This window comes from Glossina fuscipes, unplaced genomic scaffold (genome assembly GCF_014805625.2).
Source record: "Glossina fuscipes isolate IAEA_lab_2018 unplaced genomic scaffold, Yale_Gfus_2 61594, whole genome shotgun sequence".
NCBI lineage: Eukaryota > Metazoa > Arthropoda > Insecta > Diptera > Glossinidae > Glossina > Glossina fuscipes.
Window position 1 is genome coordinate 1,809,411 of NW_024003803.1, and position 20,969 is coordinate 1,830,379.

General features: G+C 30.4%; 2 protein-coding genes across 4 annotated transcripts in view; one reads left to right on the forward strand and one right to left on the reverse strand.

Moving 5' to 3' along the window:
* Positions 1-16,350, reverse strand: part of LOC119643770 (protein pangolin, isoforms A/H/I/S-like) — a 189,649-nt gene extending 173,299 nt beyond the window's left edge. For both annotated transcript variants that reach the window (XM_038043240.1, XM_038043239.1), the window contains exons 1-4: positions 16,260-16,350; positions 15,605-16,082; positions 10,356-10,987; positions 7,935-7,980 (exon numbers count right to left, since the gene is read on the reverse strand). In XM_038043240.1, the coding sequence (XP_037899168.1) occupies positions 7,935-7,980; positions 10,356-10,517 (208 nt within the window). In that variant the 5' untranslated portion in view covers positions 10,518-10,987; positions 15,605-16,082; positions 16,260-16,350. The remainder of the gene's footprint in view (positions 1-7,934; positions 7,981-10,355; positions 10,988-15,604; positions 16,083-16,259) is intronic.
* Positions 16,351-16,565: 215 nt separating this feature from the next.
* LOC119643771 overlaps positions 16,566-20,969 on the forward strand; it is a 45,692-nt gene continuing 41,288 nt past the window's right edge. For both annotated transcript variants that reach the window (XM_038043242.1, XM_038043243.1), the window contains exon 1: positions 16,566-16,795. In XM_038043242.1, coding sequence (XP_037899170.1) covers positions 16,708-16,795 — 88 coding nt within the window. In that variant the 5' untranslated portion in view covers positions 16,566-16,707. The remainder of the gene's footprint in view (positions 16,796-20,969) is intronic.

A 20,969-nucleotide genomic window follows, 5' to 3' on the forward strand; every position in this document is an offset into this window, starting at 1 on the left:
ACAAGACTCAGAGCAATGTCTTCAGATTTTAGAGTTTTCGTCATCCTATATTCATTCGTTGATTCTTCATTTTAGTTGTTGTTACTTAGACATTTAGTGTGTCCACTGTCCTTATTTTCTTCGTTTTACTTCAGAAAAGAAAACAAAAAACACACAAAAATAACAAAGAACAAAAATTCGTTAAGATCGTTTCAATTTGGATTTGGTTGGTCTACCATGTATGTTTATCTTATTGTTTTCTTTGCGTTATTGGAATTACGTTTTCATGGAATTTGCTAAACACAACTTGTGAAAGCAACAATAGATTTTTTTTGGTTTTAGAATATTATAAGGGACAAAAAATGTAGGTAGGACGTTTAAAAATTTGAAGTTTATTCAACATTAATTTTTCAGTAAAAAAAACCTACTTTGCTCTCAATAGAAATACAGACACTACGTCGGATTAATTTCCACGCTTAGTATTCCAACTATAGTTTCTTATAATGCTTGTCCACAAATTTTAAGCGGTGGCTATGATTGATTCTAAAAATGTTTTCCAATAACTTAGACCGAATTATTCATAATATAATATAACGTGACATAATATAATATAAATAATACAATACATTAAATTACAATACTATATTGTAATATAATAAATACAATACAATCCATTACAATATCATACAATCCAATGCGATACTATAACACAATAATGCACTCAACAATTACATTTATAGGTCTCTTTCAAAAAAGTTCTGCATACTTATTTTGAGGGAAGCTCTCTCACCTCATATTGAAAAAGATGTCAAATCAACTAGCAATAACAATAGAAAAATTGAACGACTTTTATTTTCGAAAGGCGAACATCAAAATGTTTCAAACCATTCATCTCGTAAATCTAATTTCATATCCGATTTCTGAAGAAACTTCTCTAAACATCTACTATATCGAACAATGAAACTGATTGCTCGATTACAATTGTATTTTATTTTTAAATAAAGAAACTTTTAGGGCTAAAAATGTTGTACTAAACTTAAACCTTTTTTAAGGGGACTCCAATTCTTTTTAAATTCGAGCTGTTAAGCGGAAAACTGTATTTTTTTGTGTTATGTAACATTTACAGCAGCTGCAGCAATAAATGAGAAGAAGTAAACAAAAAATGCAGAAAAACAAAAATGTTAATAAAACAAAGCATCACGATAACAAAAACAACACGGTGGGTCAGTGCTAAAAACAAAAGCAAATTTTTCACATGAAGCTCGTTAGCAAGTTACTTCGTCATCGCCCAAACGGCGTCAGCCGCTCTTCTTTAAGTTACTTAAATAAAAAGCGGATCCAAGAAACAAAAAAAAAAAAAAAAAACAAAGAAGTTAAATTGAGCTTAGACCGAATTTTAGGTATACGTCCCAACGATAAATCTAATATCCAGTCTCAATATTTCTAAGATTGCAATTTTCTCCGCATGTTAAACAAAAACAAAAAAATTATACTTTTTCATGACAGAATCCTTTATACACACCATCGTTATCCTAAAAAAAAACAAACAAAGTGAAAGAACTAAATTTTCATGCGCTTTAATGTGAAGTAGGTGCGACTGATTTTTCCTAATTCCAAAATAAAAATTTTTGTTGCATAAGCATGTAGGCGTTGTGGGCGTGTCCTCGGAAAAGTTATTTACAAAGTTTTTTGCAAAATTTGTAGGCGATATTTGCATTTTCGCTAACGGAAGAATGTTTACCACAAATACTAAGCAGTTAGGCAAACAGACAGATGGACAAACGGACATTCCAAATTTGAAACTGGCCAAGAATTTATGTAATTATAAAAGCTATTAAAAAAATTAAATTTCGTTGCAATATAATATTGGGTAAGCGTGCTCATTTTTTTTCATTCTTGTACAGGTGCGATAGCATCGGGCATAGAATACGCGTTCAAAATTTGGTGCATTTATCTGCTACAGTTCATGAGTAAAGAGCAAAAAACCAATTTTTTATCCCTTTTGAAAAAAAGGCGTTCTTAGTTTACGTGGTACTGTGAGCGTGTCCTGCGACCGTTTTGCCCATTTTCAATCTCAACCTGCGTGCAAGAATTTCTGCCAAATTAGAAGTCGATAGCTTCGTTTTTGCAACCAGGAGATTATTTACAACAAATATTACGCAGACGGATAGACGGGCTTATATCGATTTGGAAATTGATGCTTATTAAGAATATATTCTAAATAGCTAAATAGAATAATAATATAATAATAATAATAGAATAATATTGTGATAGTAATAATATTTTAAGAATAATATTCTGCCGCGGTGGCGTTAATACCGAATATATATATGCTTTTTGCGGTGTCTGATGCTTCCTTCTGGACGTTTCAAACAATTTGCTAAAGTGAATATACCACTCATCCTTCGGTGGTGGGTTTAAAAATAAATATTCACAAATAAATTTGTTCTTCTAAAAGAGGCTTTGTACCCGTAAGTATAATAACAAGTAACTTACGGAAAAGCCGAAAGTTAGGTGACTAAATCGACCGCTCTAGCCATTATGGTTAAAAATATATGTACTTAGAGCATTTAGTGCATCTTTTGTGGCGTAAATATGTGTATATATAACATATAGAATATTTCATTTATACCATATGTTTTTATACTTATCAATTATGTTTTTAGTTGAATTTCACATTAAAGTCAGAGTTCACAAAATATTTATAAGCCTACTAACGATAAACGTAATATGGCACGGAGATGTAAATATTGTATTCTGTTATAGTAACATAATGCAATTGGCAACATTCCTCGATCACAAATATGCTGACACAAGTAACTTATTGTCAAACTTAATGCGTATGTCATGCATCAATACTGAAGGATTACGGACTTAACGTAAAATTCCAAAAAAGTTTTAAGCCCAATGGGGCGATTATTACGTTAAATATCTAGCTAAGTATATCTAATTCTAAGGGCTTTGTGGAATGTTGACATGTCAATTTAGCTGTCTTTGTTAACTAAATAGTAGGACAAACGATTTTTCTAGATGAAGAATTGAGAGTAAAAGTAATAAATTTCAATGCTCATAGGAAATGTGAATACCTGTTTCGTATCTATTAGTCAAAAGAGTGTAACTAACTTAATATAACCGATGCGATGTGTACAATAAACATATGGAAAAAAATCAAATTTATAGTGGGTTATGTCGCTACTAGCACGCACATCCACTTAAGACTAACAATATGGGAAAGCGTACATATTTTTTATCTATACATGTAGACATATATGTTCACATACAACACACATAGAACGCATACGACCATCACAAAAAATTTATGCGTGAACATACAGATAAATATAATTTGCTTTGTACATATACATAAGTTATAACAAGAACGACGTTATAGTTGTTAGCTTAGGCCGCATCTCCCATTTGCACTACTTTCTGTTCATCGTCTTGTATAATTATATAATGCAATATTGCAAAGCCCTAACACACTCTCTCTCCCTCTCTCTTGTAAAAACTGTTGTGTCAGCGCAAATATTGTATTATTTTACACAATACCTATGTTTCAAGAAATACATCACTAACGTAACGTACTGGAAAATACGAAAATATAAACGTGGTGAACTTTGTTTACAATTTCAGATTGTCATACAAACACTATTTCTGAATTTGGATCTTAACGTAACGAAAGCAGAGTGAAATTTTGAAGCAATTTTTTTCCATATAAGATATCGAACTTATAAGTTCACAAGCCAAATGGCCAAGGGACACAGATGACGAATTTGATTCAGTTACGCACGCTGATCTTTGAAATTCTTGATTCCTTTTTCTGTGGTTCAAACACTTGATAAATCTAACATACGCTGTGATAAAACAACAAAAAATTGTAACAACTGGAAATAGTATACTCGCCAAGAATTTATGATATACTATGGTTTGAACATTAACTGACCATTCTTAAGTGAAAACTTCCAGTTCTATAAGAAATTGCGTATTCTGTTTATTAAAAGGCTTTGGCCTAAGCCAATCTGCATCAATTTTAATTTTCATTGTATCCGTGAAACGATTCCATCTACTATCGTTTACTGTTTTCGAGAATTATGAATAAAGTTTTGACAATTGTATCGATTATTCAAAATTTAGCAAGCACGATTTCAACGGATAGACCGTTGAAAAAGGCACAAACCTAAATCAAAAACGTCCACCAGTAATGTTGAAAATATTCAACAATAATAGATACGTCAATAGTAGGGGGCTTAACGTCTTCGCGAAAGCTGAGCGTTTTTGATGAATAAAAATGAATTTCGAAAAAAAAAACACGCAATCTGTTCCTGTATACAATAGAATTTGTGTTGAATTACATTTTTTACCTTTTCCCTTTTTTTAGTTTGCACAAAAAAAGAAGTGGAATGGAATAGAATGTCAGTTTTAAAATCTATCTGCTTACATGTATGCGTTCTTTTTGTGTATGAGCTGTCGTCAGGGAAATAATAAATACCTTGTGAGCTGCTTGACGAGTTTGAATTATAAAAAGTCATCATTTTTTCTATTAGAAACCCATTTTTCATAACTCAGAAACTTTCCTGTTTAATGCACTTTTTATAAACTTTTGACTGACTTTCAGTTTTTCTGCTGTCTGGCCTAATCATCTACATTTAGCAATATGTTCGCATTTCCTTTCTGAGATTAGCTTAGGATATTTGAGTTATTAGTTTGAGGGGAAGTAAGAAACGTATGTTTGCTAGTTGTGGACTGATATCATGTAGAATTTATCCGGATGGGGACGCTTCATCCTATGTGTGACACACGTAAACAAGTTTAATACATCTGCTTATGTCTACTGCTATGTTGAAAAAATCGATTGGAAACGGGGTTTTTATTTTGAAAATATGGGCACTTCGAATACCAATATGAAATTTTTTTATGTTGGTACAAGCGTCAATAATATCCAACTACAGTTTTGTTTTATTTTATTTGTTAATTTATAAAATAATTTTTGAAAATCGTTGTGTACCTACTGTCTAAATAAGTAAATTTATGGAGCAAGAAATTCATATTAATCTTCATACTTAAAAATTGAAGATATTAGAAAAGTGTTATAATAACGAAACAATGGCGCGATCAGAGGTCTACGAGTGGTGCAAAGCCTTTAAGAAGAATAGAGAAAAAGTTGAAGATGAACTTTATTCCAAAGGGCTCAACAGCTGATTGAAACATCAACAATACTTAGCAGAAATCGTGAATTATTGAGTGGAAGAATTCGAAATGTTGGAAAAGTTATTTGCGGTTGTCTCATTTCGCTTCTTGTACTGTCTCAAAATCACTCTCTTTAAGAAAAAAAAAAAAAAAAAATTAATGACGAAATAGAAGTCAGGCTAACCATTTTATGCAATTACTGCGATGTTATTCAAAAGGAGTAATTTCTCGGCGTTTAAACAGTTAATAAGGAACATTATCTTGGCTGTTGGTTTCATTTGCAGGAGCGCATCTATAATAACACCTTCGAACTCATTGCAAGCACTTCCTAACCTTTACATCGCCAAAGTGCACTGTAGCGTAAGATCATTACTCGTAAATTTGTCAGTAAAAATCGAATTTTGTGTCCGCTTGAGTAGCCAGATAGATAAAAAACATAACCACAAAGTTAGTATTTATGGGTTCGAATCTCAGTACGGTAGAATGAACTTTGGTCGCAGATATAGTAAGTACTCAGTCGGTAAAGGCATAACACTTATCGATTGGGTCCCCTTGCCCCTATTTTTTTCTCTCTTTTTTTTACTTCTCCCTGGCCGTCCTCGCGTTACGCGAATAGGGGGCTGAGTGATGAGTCATATTGAAAAAATAGAAAAAAAAATCTCATATCCTTGCCCAAGCACCCTATTCGCTTAACATAGTTCGGAGTGACTATTTTCGCTTCCCACGATGAATTGAATGATTTCGTGGCAATCATTCTGATGCTATTGAAGGCAGTTTGCTAGCTGTTTTCAAGTCCGCGACATAAAAAACACTCTAAGTTATAAACTAACAAACTGAATAACTTAAAACTTCTGTACAATGTAAATGTCAGTTATGGCAATACAATAAAAAAAGTTTGCATTAAAAATTGAAGCCTGCATACTTTTTAAAATAAAACTCATTTTATTGTTTGAAAAAAATATTTTTTTAATAGTAATTATCTTTAATAATCTCTGATTCCTAAAAAGTAAATTAGATATTTATGCCCACTTAATTAATTGCATATACATAAGTCAAATTTATATCGTTAGATAACCAAGAAAAAAATTTCAGCACGTTAGCATTGATTGAAATTTGATTGTTTCACAGTTAATAATTTTTTGTTCCGCTACAAACGATAAATCGTCTGCTGCTTTTGATTTGATTTTTCCTTAATTCAATAATAGTACTTATTGCACCAATTTAAGATAAGAAAAGACGCAACTAAAGAAAGAAACAACGTGTAATGGTTTAATCAAAAGTAGTTGACGACTATTGGAACGGAAAAACAACAGACTTCTATCCAAATATTTTTCATATATTTCTCAGTCCAGCAAATGGTATGAAAATACATGGTATCGAACATACTTTCCAAATAAACATCGTTGTCTTTAACTTCTGTGCAAATAAGCATTTTCATAAAAGAGGAATGGAATTGGATAAAGTTGACTAAATTTTAGCTAAGCGGAAACTACATACATACAGTTATCCACGAATAATTCAATTCAACCCTCCAACGCTGGAAACTGCATTACTTGTCCATCAAATACTTAGCGAATATTCTCATTTTGTTGTGTAAAATTTTGTAGTTTGAATAGAAGTAAAAATGATGTATTGAAAATCATTATTTGAAGAAAGCAAATTACCATGTCGACACTATCTCGAAGATAAATTTATTAAACAAAGCATTATATATTATAGTTTAGATCTAATTGGAGAAAGGTTTTACGCTTTAGCGTTCGCGTGAATACACAAAAACTGATGACCAAATTTCTAACATGGAATAGGTTGCGGTATAAATATTAGCTCATCTGAAAGTGCGGATAAAAAAGAAATACTTATGACTAAACATGAGCTCTTTCACTAAACCAAATTACGTAACATGCGTGAAATATTCTATTTGTTTTTGTTTAAAATTTCTTTACTTACATATGAGAATTTAACGATATATAAAATAAGTATAAGAACAATAATTGTGTTATTCTTTTATATCTTACGCCAACTATATTACAGGTAGAACTAGGATAATATACATGTTGATACTCGTTTAGATGGAAAGAAAACCATAGCACTAATGACCAAAAATAACAAAAAAGTAATATATGTAATTACATAGCCATATCATAATAGACGTTCCTCATAAAGTTAAGCTTGCTAATAAGCAATGTTAAGGCCAAATAATTAATAAACGTTTTAAGGTTATATTTTATGGTAAAAGTTATGTCAATTTTTTTATCGATAAACGTTTAACAAACCTACTGCTAGTCGCACACAAAGGCAATCAGTTATATCCACCACCGAAGGGCGGAGCATGTTAAAAGGGCTGTGTAAAAAGACTCTGAACGGCCAACTGACATGGCCACGATTGATGAAACAGTTTGCAATTTTTACATATAAGTTCAAGGGGTGATATGTATATTAAAGATTACACCCAAGGCGAGCACAGTTTATTTTTACTGATATAATTAAAATAATTAAAAGATTTTGGATTGCGTCGTCATACTCAATATTTTAATTTTATTTATATCAATTTTCGATGAGTTTTCACCGCATGTCGCTTGCCAAGTTTTGATGTAAACATATTAATTCAAACAACACAACAAACAAAAAAACAACACTAATCTAAATATTAGATGTTAGCCAAATAAATTCGATATTTGGAGATATTTTATCATGATTGAGTGGTGAAGCCACTAAAATAAATTTTTGCCGATTAGTAAAATAGAGAAAAAATAGAAACAAATACTTACTAAATACAGGACTATGTTCAGAACGGGTCACGCGGCCACTTTTCTCCTGCAATGAAAAAACAGAGCATTTTAGTCAAGATTATGTCCAAATCTCTTCATTGTAGAAGCAATATTTTGCTGTAGACATATGTTTAAAAAGGGAAAATAGTAATAATTAAAAATCAGAGATTAAATATATTGAAGTTGTGAGCTGAAAATTAAAAGCGCAAGTTTTATTATATAGCTGGACAAATCCTTTCTCTTAAAGGAAAATGGTCAGAAAAATATTTCGGTTCGGATGAATTTCTTCCAAACCCTGTTTCTGATGACCACAACATAATATAATCATTCAGCGATAGAGGGAAAAGGTTTTACTTAAGTTAATACTAGATCTATACAGTAAATCACTGTGATCCTTTTTAGGTTTAATTTAGTTGAAAAGGCCTTCGAATACCTACAATCAGATTTTTTGTACCTAATCTAGTTTTCGACATGTCAATGACATTTTGCTATATCTACCAAGAGAGATACTCTTGATGCTTTGTTTTTTGTCGAATTCCTAAAGTCGCAAAAACGTTGAAATATGATACAAGCATTCCTTAGTCGTACACCTATCTATCATATGTTTTCCAATCACCAAAAAGTTCGGTCGTTTTAACAAATAAAATATTATCGTTCTTGCAAATAAAATCAACCAAAATTTACGCAGTCTTCAAATTCGTCTTTTAGGCTCGTTTTCGGTCTGCATGTGTAATTCTCAATTCGTATCGTTCCTATTAGCAAAAAAATATTGGTGGGAAAAAGTTTGCGTCATACAAGGTAAATGCAAAAGACCGGTAGTTCCAGTGTTAAGGAAAATTATAGTCGTGTCATCATGAATATTAGACGTCTACCCATCAATTTTCCTTATTTATGTTAGTGTTAGGACAGTTTGAACATTTAAATTGTCCGTGCAACATTCCCTCAAAGTTCCAAATATATGACTTTTTCAAGTTGAGGAGTATTTAAGAGATGTTTTTCTTTTTCTGGTGAATATGCTTTGATTAAAAAAATTATTGTGAGAAAATTCAACTTACTTTCGCTATATTTGCCCGAGCAATGGGATCAAATGATAGACGAATGTAAATCATCCACAATTCCACGAACATAGAGTTAGTATGCTCCATTCTCCTCTCACGAGTATAAAAATCTTACATAGTCAAACTTTGCGCTGAAGCAATTTCAAGAATTTGTAATTTTGTTGAAACTATTCCAGTTTTCCAGTTTCTATTTTGGAGACGAGTTTGTCAAATATACAAGCAAGGAGAAATATATATCTATAAGTTAATATCGGTATATCATGCTAAAAACTTTCACTGGTATCAAATATGAAATTAAATTATGTTTTAAGCATAGAAAGAAAACCATTTATAGTAGTAGCATTTCGCATTTAATTTCAAAAAGCCAAAAACTTAACACGAAAATGCTCTGCGTATGAAGAACAGGAATGGTCATTACTAATATTGGTTAAATCAAGATCTCCATCGATTCCGACCAGAGAGGACTTGAGCTTCACATTAACTCTTTAACTGTTCTAAGATTTTTTAACACATTGTTAGCCCTACAGACATTGTCAACCATCCTAATTTCAATAAAATTGGTTTAAGACTAGCTACATGTAACCATTCGCGTGAAGATCTACTGCATAACCGAACACGTACACCTATAAACTACAGGGTTTCTGAAACCATCATCTACAAGCAGACTAAATGAGAGTTAAACAACGCTTATCTACGTAGCATATGGGAATAATTTATAAATTGTAATCCTCAGACCAGAAAATTCTGAAATGATCTAACTATCTTTCTTAATTGAAGAATTATTAAAAAACCATATTTAACACTAGAACCATCCCGTTGATCACTTTGACCTCTTTGAACACTTAAGTTTCAAGAAAGGATTATAAAGCACGTAAAGTTTCAATATTTTTATTTTCTTGTTTTGCAAAATACATGGCGAAAATATAAATTATTGTCATAGTTTTTTCGAGATTGTCTCAGTTTCCAATCTTCTGTGAGAGTCCATGCAGGCAGATCACAATCACTTTTTAGCTTCTGATTCTCAAGCGATTAAGGAATATATGTGTCAAATTTCAGGTTCTTATCCTGATGGTTTGGACGTGAGGCGATTCTAGAAATATTGTGGATCGAAATGGTTCACAACTGTAGAAATATGCAGAACGTCAGTAGTTGTATTGTTAGTCGAAATTTTATTTCGATTTGCTAGTCGCATGCGCCAAGTTATACCCTATATATGTAGATATATTTTTGTATTCAAATTTTCATGAATATATTATATAAATGCTTTAAACGTACAGACAATCTTTTTATTGAAATTGTATATTAGGTTCCCGACGCTTACTTCCGTATATTTAAAAATTGAATAATGACTGTATTTACTTACCTCACTCTCGGTCAAATCTATCAGCGAAGATTTATCTTCTTTTAAAAGATTTTCTGATATTTTCTCATCTTCTCCCTCGTCTTTGAAGACTTTGACTTCATCAGTGCTACCCAAATCATCACCGGACGAGCCACTATGCCGCGTATGACTTGAATGTGGCATTTTGAAATCGTGCCCGGCTCGCTCGATTTTAGAATGTATGATTAAATTATTTTTTTATTTTTAAATGATTTTAAACGAATAAAAAATTTTGTTGTGATGATTAGACGTCAGAATTATTGCGTTTAATTTTAGATGTTTTCTTAGATGCATTTGCATATATTTATGTAACCGCTTATATAATTTTTTTTTGTCAAAATATTTCTACTCATTCTTTTTTTTTGTATTATATTGTTTACAATAAATGTGGCTGAGGTTCAGCTTGTACTTTATTTTGCATAAAATATAAAAACGTGCTCACAGAGATTTTAAATCGAAAATTGTTTACAGGTAGATTATAAACGAATGTTTTCGTTAAGGACAAAAAAATTGAGCTTTATACGTGTTAAATAAAACATTCCGAACCAGGCATCTCGTCTTCGGTTTTGCAAGGACTTGATCTAGTCAAAACAATCCTTATCTCTTTCATATAACTAGTTGTTTTTCAAAATGAAAGGTAAATTCAATATTTGTCATAAGAGGCTGCTTTGTAGTAACCTTTTCTTCGATACCAGAAGAAAATGTAATTATAAAATATGCGTGAGGCTGTTTTCATTTCAAACCAGCGTGTTTTGGGGAATAGCACATAACTTGCATCGCTAAGATATTTTAGATATTAACTGAATTGAAATCGAAAAAACTTTTTTACGTTAAGTAAATTGCGCTTTTTTCATAAGTCAGAAAAACCCAATTTAGTAAATATTTGCCTGGCGTATACACACATATCATGATTTTTATATGCATACGTACATACTTAAAAGCTCTGCATATGCTTGCACACTATCTGCGTGCTAGAATTTTACATCGTTTTTAGTTTCATCAATTTCAATAAAATTCCGATATGACTCATGATCTAAAGGTAAAATTCGTAATGCTTAATTACTATTGGCATTGTTGTTGCCTTAGTTTTCTTCTTTTTCCGCTTTTATTAAATACTAAACAATTTAGTAAGATGTACACTGTGAAGGGCAACGGTGAGAGAGAGAGTTACGCATGACATCTACGTTTGTATGCAAACCACATACAATAATGAGCGTAAAAGCATACAAAACGAATAAACAGTTATATATATCTGTATATGTTTGCGTCTAAAAGAGATAGGGGCATATACTTATGGCAAACCTGTTAGTAATAAAATATTGTAAAACGCACTCAGGCATGAATATGCAATAAAGCGTTTGAGCCAAAAATAAAAGAGAACTAAAATGAAAGAATATCAAAAACACATGAAAGACGGAAACACCAGAGTTTAAACCATGAAGCCTTAGTTACAATATTCAAGATATGAAGCCACAAAAAACCTAAACAACAGCGAGAAAAATATCAAATCAACAAAAAGCATAAAGTACAAATAATATAAACAGCAAGAACAGCGACGTCAACGACATTGGCGTGTACGAGTTACCTCAGAACACTGCCACAATTAATGTCGTCAAATTGCATGTAGCTTATATAACCTCAAAAGTCATACGTACACTACATACATTTGCGTCATACATAGGGTCTCGTTTCTTACTTAGTGCATACGAAACTTTGTTTAATTGCATTAACCTTACAAGGATACAAGTGAAATGTGCTAACTAATATTAAACTCCCTTTTCCAACAAACTGAACACGCCTAGCTAAGGAACATCCCGCTCAAAACCCGTTAGTCATATCAAAACGATCTACCATTTTACGATTACGTTTACGTCTTCATTCAAACACGGCGAGCAAACAGTAGGAAGATTCCAAATTTGGTAAAGACTCGCAACCATTTTTGTTCCAAGACAATCTATAGAAGAATATAAATAACAAATGTAGATTTTCATATTTACTTAAGAAAACGGAATGTATCCAAGGATTTATTAACACCGACCATTTTATATTTCAACTTGTCCAACCTCTAAATGTTAATAATTTTTTTAACTTAACCCTGAAGGTGGGATTATAGAAAACTCATTCCGTTTCCGTCCAGAAGTGCGCATCAAAAAGTTTAAGGGTTAATTTTCAAAGGATATAAAGAGAATATCTCAATTATACTGATTCCCCTATAATCGAGGAGAAACAAATATTTACCCTTTATTAACGAGGTAAGTACAGCTGATTTTAGTCAACAACAAACTTCAAGTTGACACTCCATAGTTTTCCTGGCACATAAATTTTAATCATAGTAAAGATTATTAAGTAATAAATTAAAGGGAAACTAAACTAAGCTAACTACACTTGTTCATCCAGGTTATTGCAGCTATCAAAATATTATATATAGATACAAAGCAAACAAAAGATACTTTTCCTATGGAGACACATAAAAATTTTCCATAGCACAAATAACATTTATTTGGCAGTTTTACTTAAATAAGTTTATTGGAACTTTTGTAAAGTTTTTGTAATATTAATTTCTAGCATTTCTTTTAAACTGCTATTTTTTTTGGTTTGCATATCATAATTGTCTAATTGAGTTATGTAGTCTTCATAACTGCATTCGTAAATGAATATATATCAGAATATTTATTTAGTATAGTTTTAAGCATTCTGTCTGCTTAATATGATCACAATACGCGCAACTAACTTGTTTTCTTGCGCATACATTTAAATTTCGAAAATTTTGTTGACGTTTATATACTACTCGTGGCATACAAATTGAACAAACTAATCAAAGAGGGGTTTTTCAATCCATACATATATAAAGAGTTCGAAATGCCCAAGGAGGCGATATATAATGCATATAGCTTTTTAATAAATCTTTAATTTTAGCAAAAAATGATAAGAATAGCAATTAACTACCTATACAGAGGTACATAGTATAAGAAATGAAGAAACTCTTATAAAAAGATATTTCTTTTAATTTTTTTTAATTTACATGGATACCATGCATATTGCGACTATTCGTTCAAAAAATAATTTTTTTAATCTGCGAACACCAAATGATAATAGAATAAAGTAGAAATACTTTTTGTTCCATTCTGGCCTTTATATATTCTAGGTTTTAGAAATATAAAATTTTATAAAAAAAATTCGCAAACCAAAAGAAGAAACGATTAAAAATCATATTTTAGGCCATAGAAATTGAAAATTAGCTTTTATACTCGTGAAAAGAACCAAATTTTGAATTGCAACTTCGAGTTGTAATATTCAGTTTTTGAATTTCATTTTAAGAGTGTCGACTGGTAATTTGAGAATTTAAGTTCTCAATTCATCAAGCAATTCCTATTCAAGTGAAATGTTTTATATTCCGTTTAACGGTAAACCCCAGATGATGAAATTGAGGTCCGATCGTGACTGATGTATTTTTTAAATTTAGTTCTTTGTTAATTAAGTCTAAAATAATATGCGGCAACATACAATATTTGAATAATAGGACAGTGCGCCCATTTTAATTATTGCAATTCATCTATATTTTGACCAAGCAATTTGCAATAGCTTACACATTAAATAAATTTAAATCAATTCTAAATTGTCCTGCAAATAAAGATAAAAATAGAAGATATTAATGTCAAGAAATACCAGAAAGGAAAAGCATTTACGGCTGGATGTCATATTAAGAACGCCTCTCATCAGAAATAAAATGTTAAGATTGATCAAAAAATAAAATAAATCAAAAAATAATATTGCCGACACTTCTTTCAAATTGTTTTTGTATTTCATTAGAGAGTCCAACTTTATTTTCGTTTCTACTGCGGAAGAGCGTGATATCTACGTACATTACTCTGCTATTGAAAGTTACTATTGATTAACACGAAACATCAGATCGCACTATGGAAGCAAATATGTTATTTTTAGAAAAGCTTAAAAATATGACTTGTGTAAACTAAAGCAGAGATTAAGCTCATTAAATATTTTTCAGAAAGTATAAACATATTTACTTGAAAACTGTATCTGTGCAGACTGGCGTAAAATAAGCCGGATTCTTGAAGCTAGATTTATTTTCACTTAAATTTTTCGTAAATTGAACTTATAGAGGCAAGCTCTGGCTTCCCTACATAGTTAGCAAAATGGTGAGCAGTTTTCAACTGTGCTTTACTAAAATAGATAATTTTTTTAGTTTTTGGAACTATTGAAGAAATAGTCTTATTCCCATCCTACGCATTTCCGTACTTTGAGTGCATTGTATATGTTTATAATCGTGTTTCTATCGAAACAGACTTTTGAACTACATACAATAAAAGACATCACTACTTCCGTATTTATAAATTGTTTCTTCAATAAGTATATTCACTTGTAAGTAAAACTTCTTATCTTAAACGCAAGTGCACGAGTTTTTTGTTAGGCTTTAAATTTTAAAATACCAATTTGCAGTTATTTCCATGCGTCCTGTTCTCTCTTTAATCTTACCAGTCAAAGAATTAAATTAAATAACTTACGCTTGACGTAGATGCAACATTTTTTTTTCAACGCACCACTTTGTCTTTCAACTAACACCGCTTATTGCTAAAATTTCGTCAAAATTCTGTTTGCAAAAGCCGTGAACGTGAACTCAGAAATAGATATGGTTCAATCGCTTCCCATACGGCTTGTAATGCACTTAATAATTAAACGTTTGACCTTAAGCTTAACTCATTTGCAAATATTAAGGTATTAATTCTATAGGTTCTATACTTTTTTGTTCAACTCTACAGGTTTCGACTTTTGTTGCGGATGTATTGCGGTTTATTTCGTGATTATTTAAATAGTCTTTGTTCATGAGTTTTTAATTCACTTAAGTAACTACTAACAAGTGTACAAGTGTAACTAGAAAATATTTTATCAAAGAGTTTATAGCGACGTCATCCATTTACTAAAAGTCTGGCTTCAATCTGAAGAACTACCTTTCGTTGCTATGAGTCGAGAAAATGTTACTGTAATAATCGAAATTCAATTTCTGGAGATATGCCATATACTGCTGTAATTGCTAGAATTTACATATATCGACAATCACATCTATGAAAATGAAAACAATCGAAATGGAAAACACACAACAGACACATGTACATATATATATATATATATATATGCATGTTTTATATTTGTATGCATGTATATATATAAATAGGTATATATATTTGTTTTTATATATTCATTCACTTCTTTACCTATGTATATTTGTATATACCTATAATCATTTATTTATTTTATGTTTTTATATTGATCACAATTTTAAAATTCACACTAATTGCAACTTATGATATTATGATTTAGTATTTTCGAGGTGTTATTCCACCAATTCTACATACCGCCGGCAATTATACAGTTTACTTTATACCTACGTAGGTATTTCATTTCAAATCAAAAGGCAAAACAGGATCGCCAGAGTGGCGATTTCCAATTATTCTTATTATACACTTTATTCTCATTTTTCGCATTATTATTTTTCTTTTATATATTCAATTATATCACTTCACTTGTTTTTAAGGTTTTCATATATTTTCCTTCGATTTCGCTCAAATTAAATAGTCTTTTGGATTTTTGATATCATACACAAACGATGCAACCAAAATAGCCGCGCTCACAACAATTGTTTCCTTTTTTATTGATAGCTTTCCCAATTTATTTGGCCACTAGCTTCCAGATCTTTACATTAGCAGCATATAATATATATATATATATATATATATATATATATGCATATGTATATATATAAAAATATAAATTTATGTATGGGAGTATGTTGCGCTTGTGTAGCGCGTGCGTGTGTGTGTAGAACGTATGAATAGTTATTTATTTATTGATGTGTGTGCATACACATACTCTAAATAAATATTTAATTAAAAATAGTAATCGTTGTTATTGTTTTTTGTTATTCTTCGCGGTGTTAACGAATTTCTCGAAAATCACCAGCATGTTTCGAACATGGCAACGTGTTTTTTAAAACTTCTAGTATCCAGCGAAGGAAGTAACGAGCACTTTGTATAGTTCTGTATATATATTTTTAGTATACAGTCATATAATTATATAAAATACAACGTTACGTTCACGGAGAAAGATGAAATAAAGCAAAAAACATAATGTGCAATGAAAAAACAAATAATAAACTGCTTTGCACAGTACTAACAACATGCTAACGCATAGCTACACCGACAGAACGCAGTAGAAGACTACGCACACAGTGAATCCCATACTCTTAAATGTACATATACGCAAACACAAATAATGCAGAGAACGTAAGTTCTTCTTTTTCCGTAACGTCTTTTAGTTAATGTGTATTGCTTTCGTTTGCCGTATTATTTTGCTGTTGTTTTTCTCCTCATTATCACTGCCAATGCTGTCAACTTATGAATTAAAAAGTAAGACATCTATTCATTTCATAGAAGTAAACATTTAATAAGTCATTTTCCAGAATTTTAAAATTCTTGCAAAATATTATCTTAAATTCCAACATTTGGCAGCCACTGAAGAATACTTTGAAAGTTATTTTTTTGTCATTGCGGACTTCATAATAAAAGAACTTAATCCGTTTGTAAATTAAAAATTACTCAATGTCCCTGCATGAAGCGCCAACAGTGAAAAGGAAGTAAAAACGAGAACGGCGATACAAGCCAAAACATTTTTCGAAATTCTAGATGTACGCGAAAACTAGTGAGGCTGTTTTTTTTTATTATCTATAATTCAACAAATATTAATTATAATTTAGAACAATTGCAAAAAATTTCGGTTTATTTCGTAAAAAGAAATGATATTCGAAATGTATTGGTCTACAAATTCTCGGGTTTTTATGCGCGCAGGAAATATATTGATAATTATAATTTGGACATTTCATAGAATATGGGCTCTTAAACTGGGCTTAACAACTTTCTTTGCTGTTTGTCCATCTACAGACTTCATAGTTACGTTTAAGGAAGGCAACCTCAATTTCTAAATATATTTTATTGCTCTCATCAAATTAGGTTTCAAAATTACCAAAATGGCCATTTTGCAGTTACCAAGCAAATGAAAACAGTATGTTTATAAATATACTCATTGTTGTTATTTGCAACCAAATCAAGGTGTTGGACCTGAATCAAATGTAATTTCGTTTTCACTTCCACTGCTGAATTATCTCTCAAAAAAGAACTGTCATAAATTAAATTTCACTTTTCTTTATGAACTTTTATACTCTTGAGCCATGTAAAATAGGATAGTCAAAAAAGCGTAGAAACCAACGATTTGCAATTGTCTTATTTCATCTCTGAAAAACATGGTAATAGTTGAATTGAAATGAAATTTAATGTGAACATGTACTTATAGATGATATATATCACATATATCATACATATCCTGTATCATAATTTAAGCAGTCTTCGATTTTACTTATTTTATATATATATATATATATATATATATATATATAAAGTATATATACGTATATATTTATTTATAGTTCATTTTTCCTTCTTGTATAAGAAATTTAAATTATGAAAGATTTTAGATTTTAAATATATTTGTATATAGATAAATAAATATATTGTTATATATATTTTGTTTACATGTATATATACAAATTTTTTATTATTATGTATATAGACATTTGCATATATAGATTACAATATATATGAAGCATTATGTTGAAATATAGATATGTAAGTATTTTACATACATGTATGCATTTAAATATACTATAAACTTCGTATTTCAATCTACCGCAATACGCTCTGTTTTGAAAACCTTAAACAGTTAGTTCTGAGTTAATGTTCTCAGAGTCCTTCATATGATTATAATTATCGAAAATCAAAGAGCGCTTAAGTTAAACAAAGAGGGGAAAGTTTCACTTACATATGACATCGACGAAGTGTAAATCAGTTAAAACTACTTTTACTGTACAGAAACATATACCGTTCATATGTATTGAAACATGTAAACTTTTAAAAGCAGGAACAAGCATCGTAAAATATTCTAATGTACAAAAAAGCGCTAAATTGTAATCATTGTTTATGTGCATGTGTGCATAGGGTACACTTACACCAACTTAAGAAGTGGGAATTGAATATAACCTCCAAATACAGCATATCATATGTATGCATCCCTACAGACATTTTTAGTGCCTCCATTTGCTTTTAAATTTCAATACAAGTGGGCTAAGTGAATGGCCATACCATGATTAACTTTAAAAATTGTGACGTATATCGGATAGGAAATGCAAATTTGCAGAGAATATAAGAATATATTTCTTTATTGCTTTGCCAATGACAGATGTCGTATGAGCATCTTCAAAGTTCTATAATAAATTCTAATTATCTTTATGTCTCTTGCTCAGATTTATTTAAAAGAATTAACCTCTGTTTTGTAATATAAAAATTATACAAATATTTTGCTGGTTAATGCGGAAGATAGGCAAAGTACGAAATTTTTTATTGGCTATCGGCGTAAATTAGTTATATAAGCTAGATAGTTTTGATTTAAATGAGGTTTTTCTCGAGTATACCATTTCCAAAAACATTGAATACAAGTAGATTGACCGTTACTTAACTTCTATCACTATACCTACTGTTTTTTCTTAGCCACCGAAAAGGAGTAAAAATTAAAATGCAAAAAATATGTACTTTGTTTGATTGAAAAAATGATTTATGTAAGTTGTTCATACCGAATTTTTTAATTATGTGATAGCAAACGGTGATTCTAATGGACTTGAAAGATATATTCGTCTGACATGGAATGCATATTATCTGTCAATAGCTTGAAATAACTTTGAACACATATATTTGCATTACATTATATGTTTATCGTTAAAGTACGAATTTATGCGCTACTTGAATTAAATCAAAAATATAGGTATCACACTTCAGCATTACGTTACAGTTTATTTCAGAATTGATCCAACAACCAAAAAGCGAAATATTTCTATTCGAATTATCATGTCTAATTACGCATGTTAAAAAAATTTATTTAGAATTGTACTTAATTCATTAAAACTACTCAATAATTATTTTTTACTTCCGACAATATATTTCCTTATTCAACATTCTAAATCTAATTATTATCATTTGTTTAGATTGTAACGTTCTAAGAATGTGAAAGTAATAGCCATGCAAATGCTTGCTATGATGTACAGGCAAAACTTTTATTCTTTCATATTAACTTAAAACTATTCGCATAACGTATGTCTAAATAAGTATAGTTTTTTTCTTAGTAATAAACATATTGTGAATGTTGTGTAAATACTTGCTACAAAAATGCGTCGATATAATTCGCAATTTTTATTAGTGCCAGCGACATCCCTGAATAATAAATATATTATTGAAAATTAATTTAAGTGGTAGTGTAGAAGTCATTTAAGGTACGCGTCATTTTTTTACTGATAACAAAAACGGTAATTTTCTTTCTGACATTTAGAGAATAAAAGTGCAACAAAATATTAATTCAAAATACGTGGCTTCATTGACTTCACTCCTTATTAAGCAGAGCACGCGGATTGAAAAAATCATGTCGGTGCTAACTATATAATAAACTAGACTAGAAACAAAAAAATCTTATAATGAATTAAATATACTAGTTCAGACATCTACCAACTCAACACAGGTTAATAGATGACACCATGCTCTTTGATTTTCAACACCACACTCAGCAAAAATTTAACATAATAGTTTAAAAAGCATTGCTGCCTAACGAAGATAAAACTTCAATAATTTGAACAGTACTGTAAATTTCTGCAAAAAAAAGTGCATAACACTTTCAATCATTTATGAAATTTAATATGTTAGATTTCATATAGATACGATACCTCAATGAAGTCTACATACAGTAGGGAAAATTGAGTTTTCTCTTATTATGCATTTTTGGGTTGAGGACATTAAGTATGTTCTTAAGAAACGAAAACTAATATTAAATAACACTTCATGATTTTTTTTTGACTTAAGATAAAGTTATAAGCAAAAACTATATCTTAATTCCATGACAAACACAAAAAAGTCTACATATACTGAAGACATATCACTAGAAGGTTCGAAAAAAAATTTAGTTTTTGAACTCGTTCTTGTGCATTTAAAAAGTAATTTATCAATTAAAGTAAGTTTGTTTATTTATTTTCGTTGAAATATGAAAAAATATGCAAGAAACCGAAAACATTCGTCAAGAGGTCAGAAATATGATTACGAAGATAAGTGTGAGAAAATTTCTACGGGAAATAGCAAAATCGATTGGAATTAATCGCGGTACTGTCTGAACTGGTATAAAAAGTTACAATAACGCAAATAGTACATAGAATAAGAACCGATTAGGCCAACCAAATAATCTTACAGAGCGTCGAAATATTAGCATAGGCATTCATAGCCATTCACCTAAACACATTTTAAGTCAAAAAAAAGTCTTATAGTGATGTTTAATTTAACTTTTTGTTTCTTAAGAAATATATTTTTTTGACCTTCAACCCATAAACGCAGTTTTTAATAAGAGAACCCTCAATTTTCGGTGCTATATGTACATTTTATTGGGTTACTGTATGACAATTTAAGAAGGAAACAATCGTAAAAAGCAAATTATAAAATG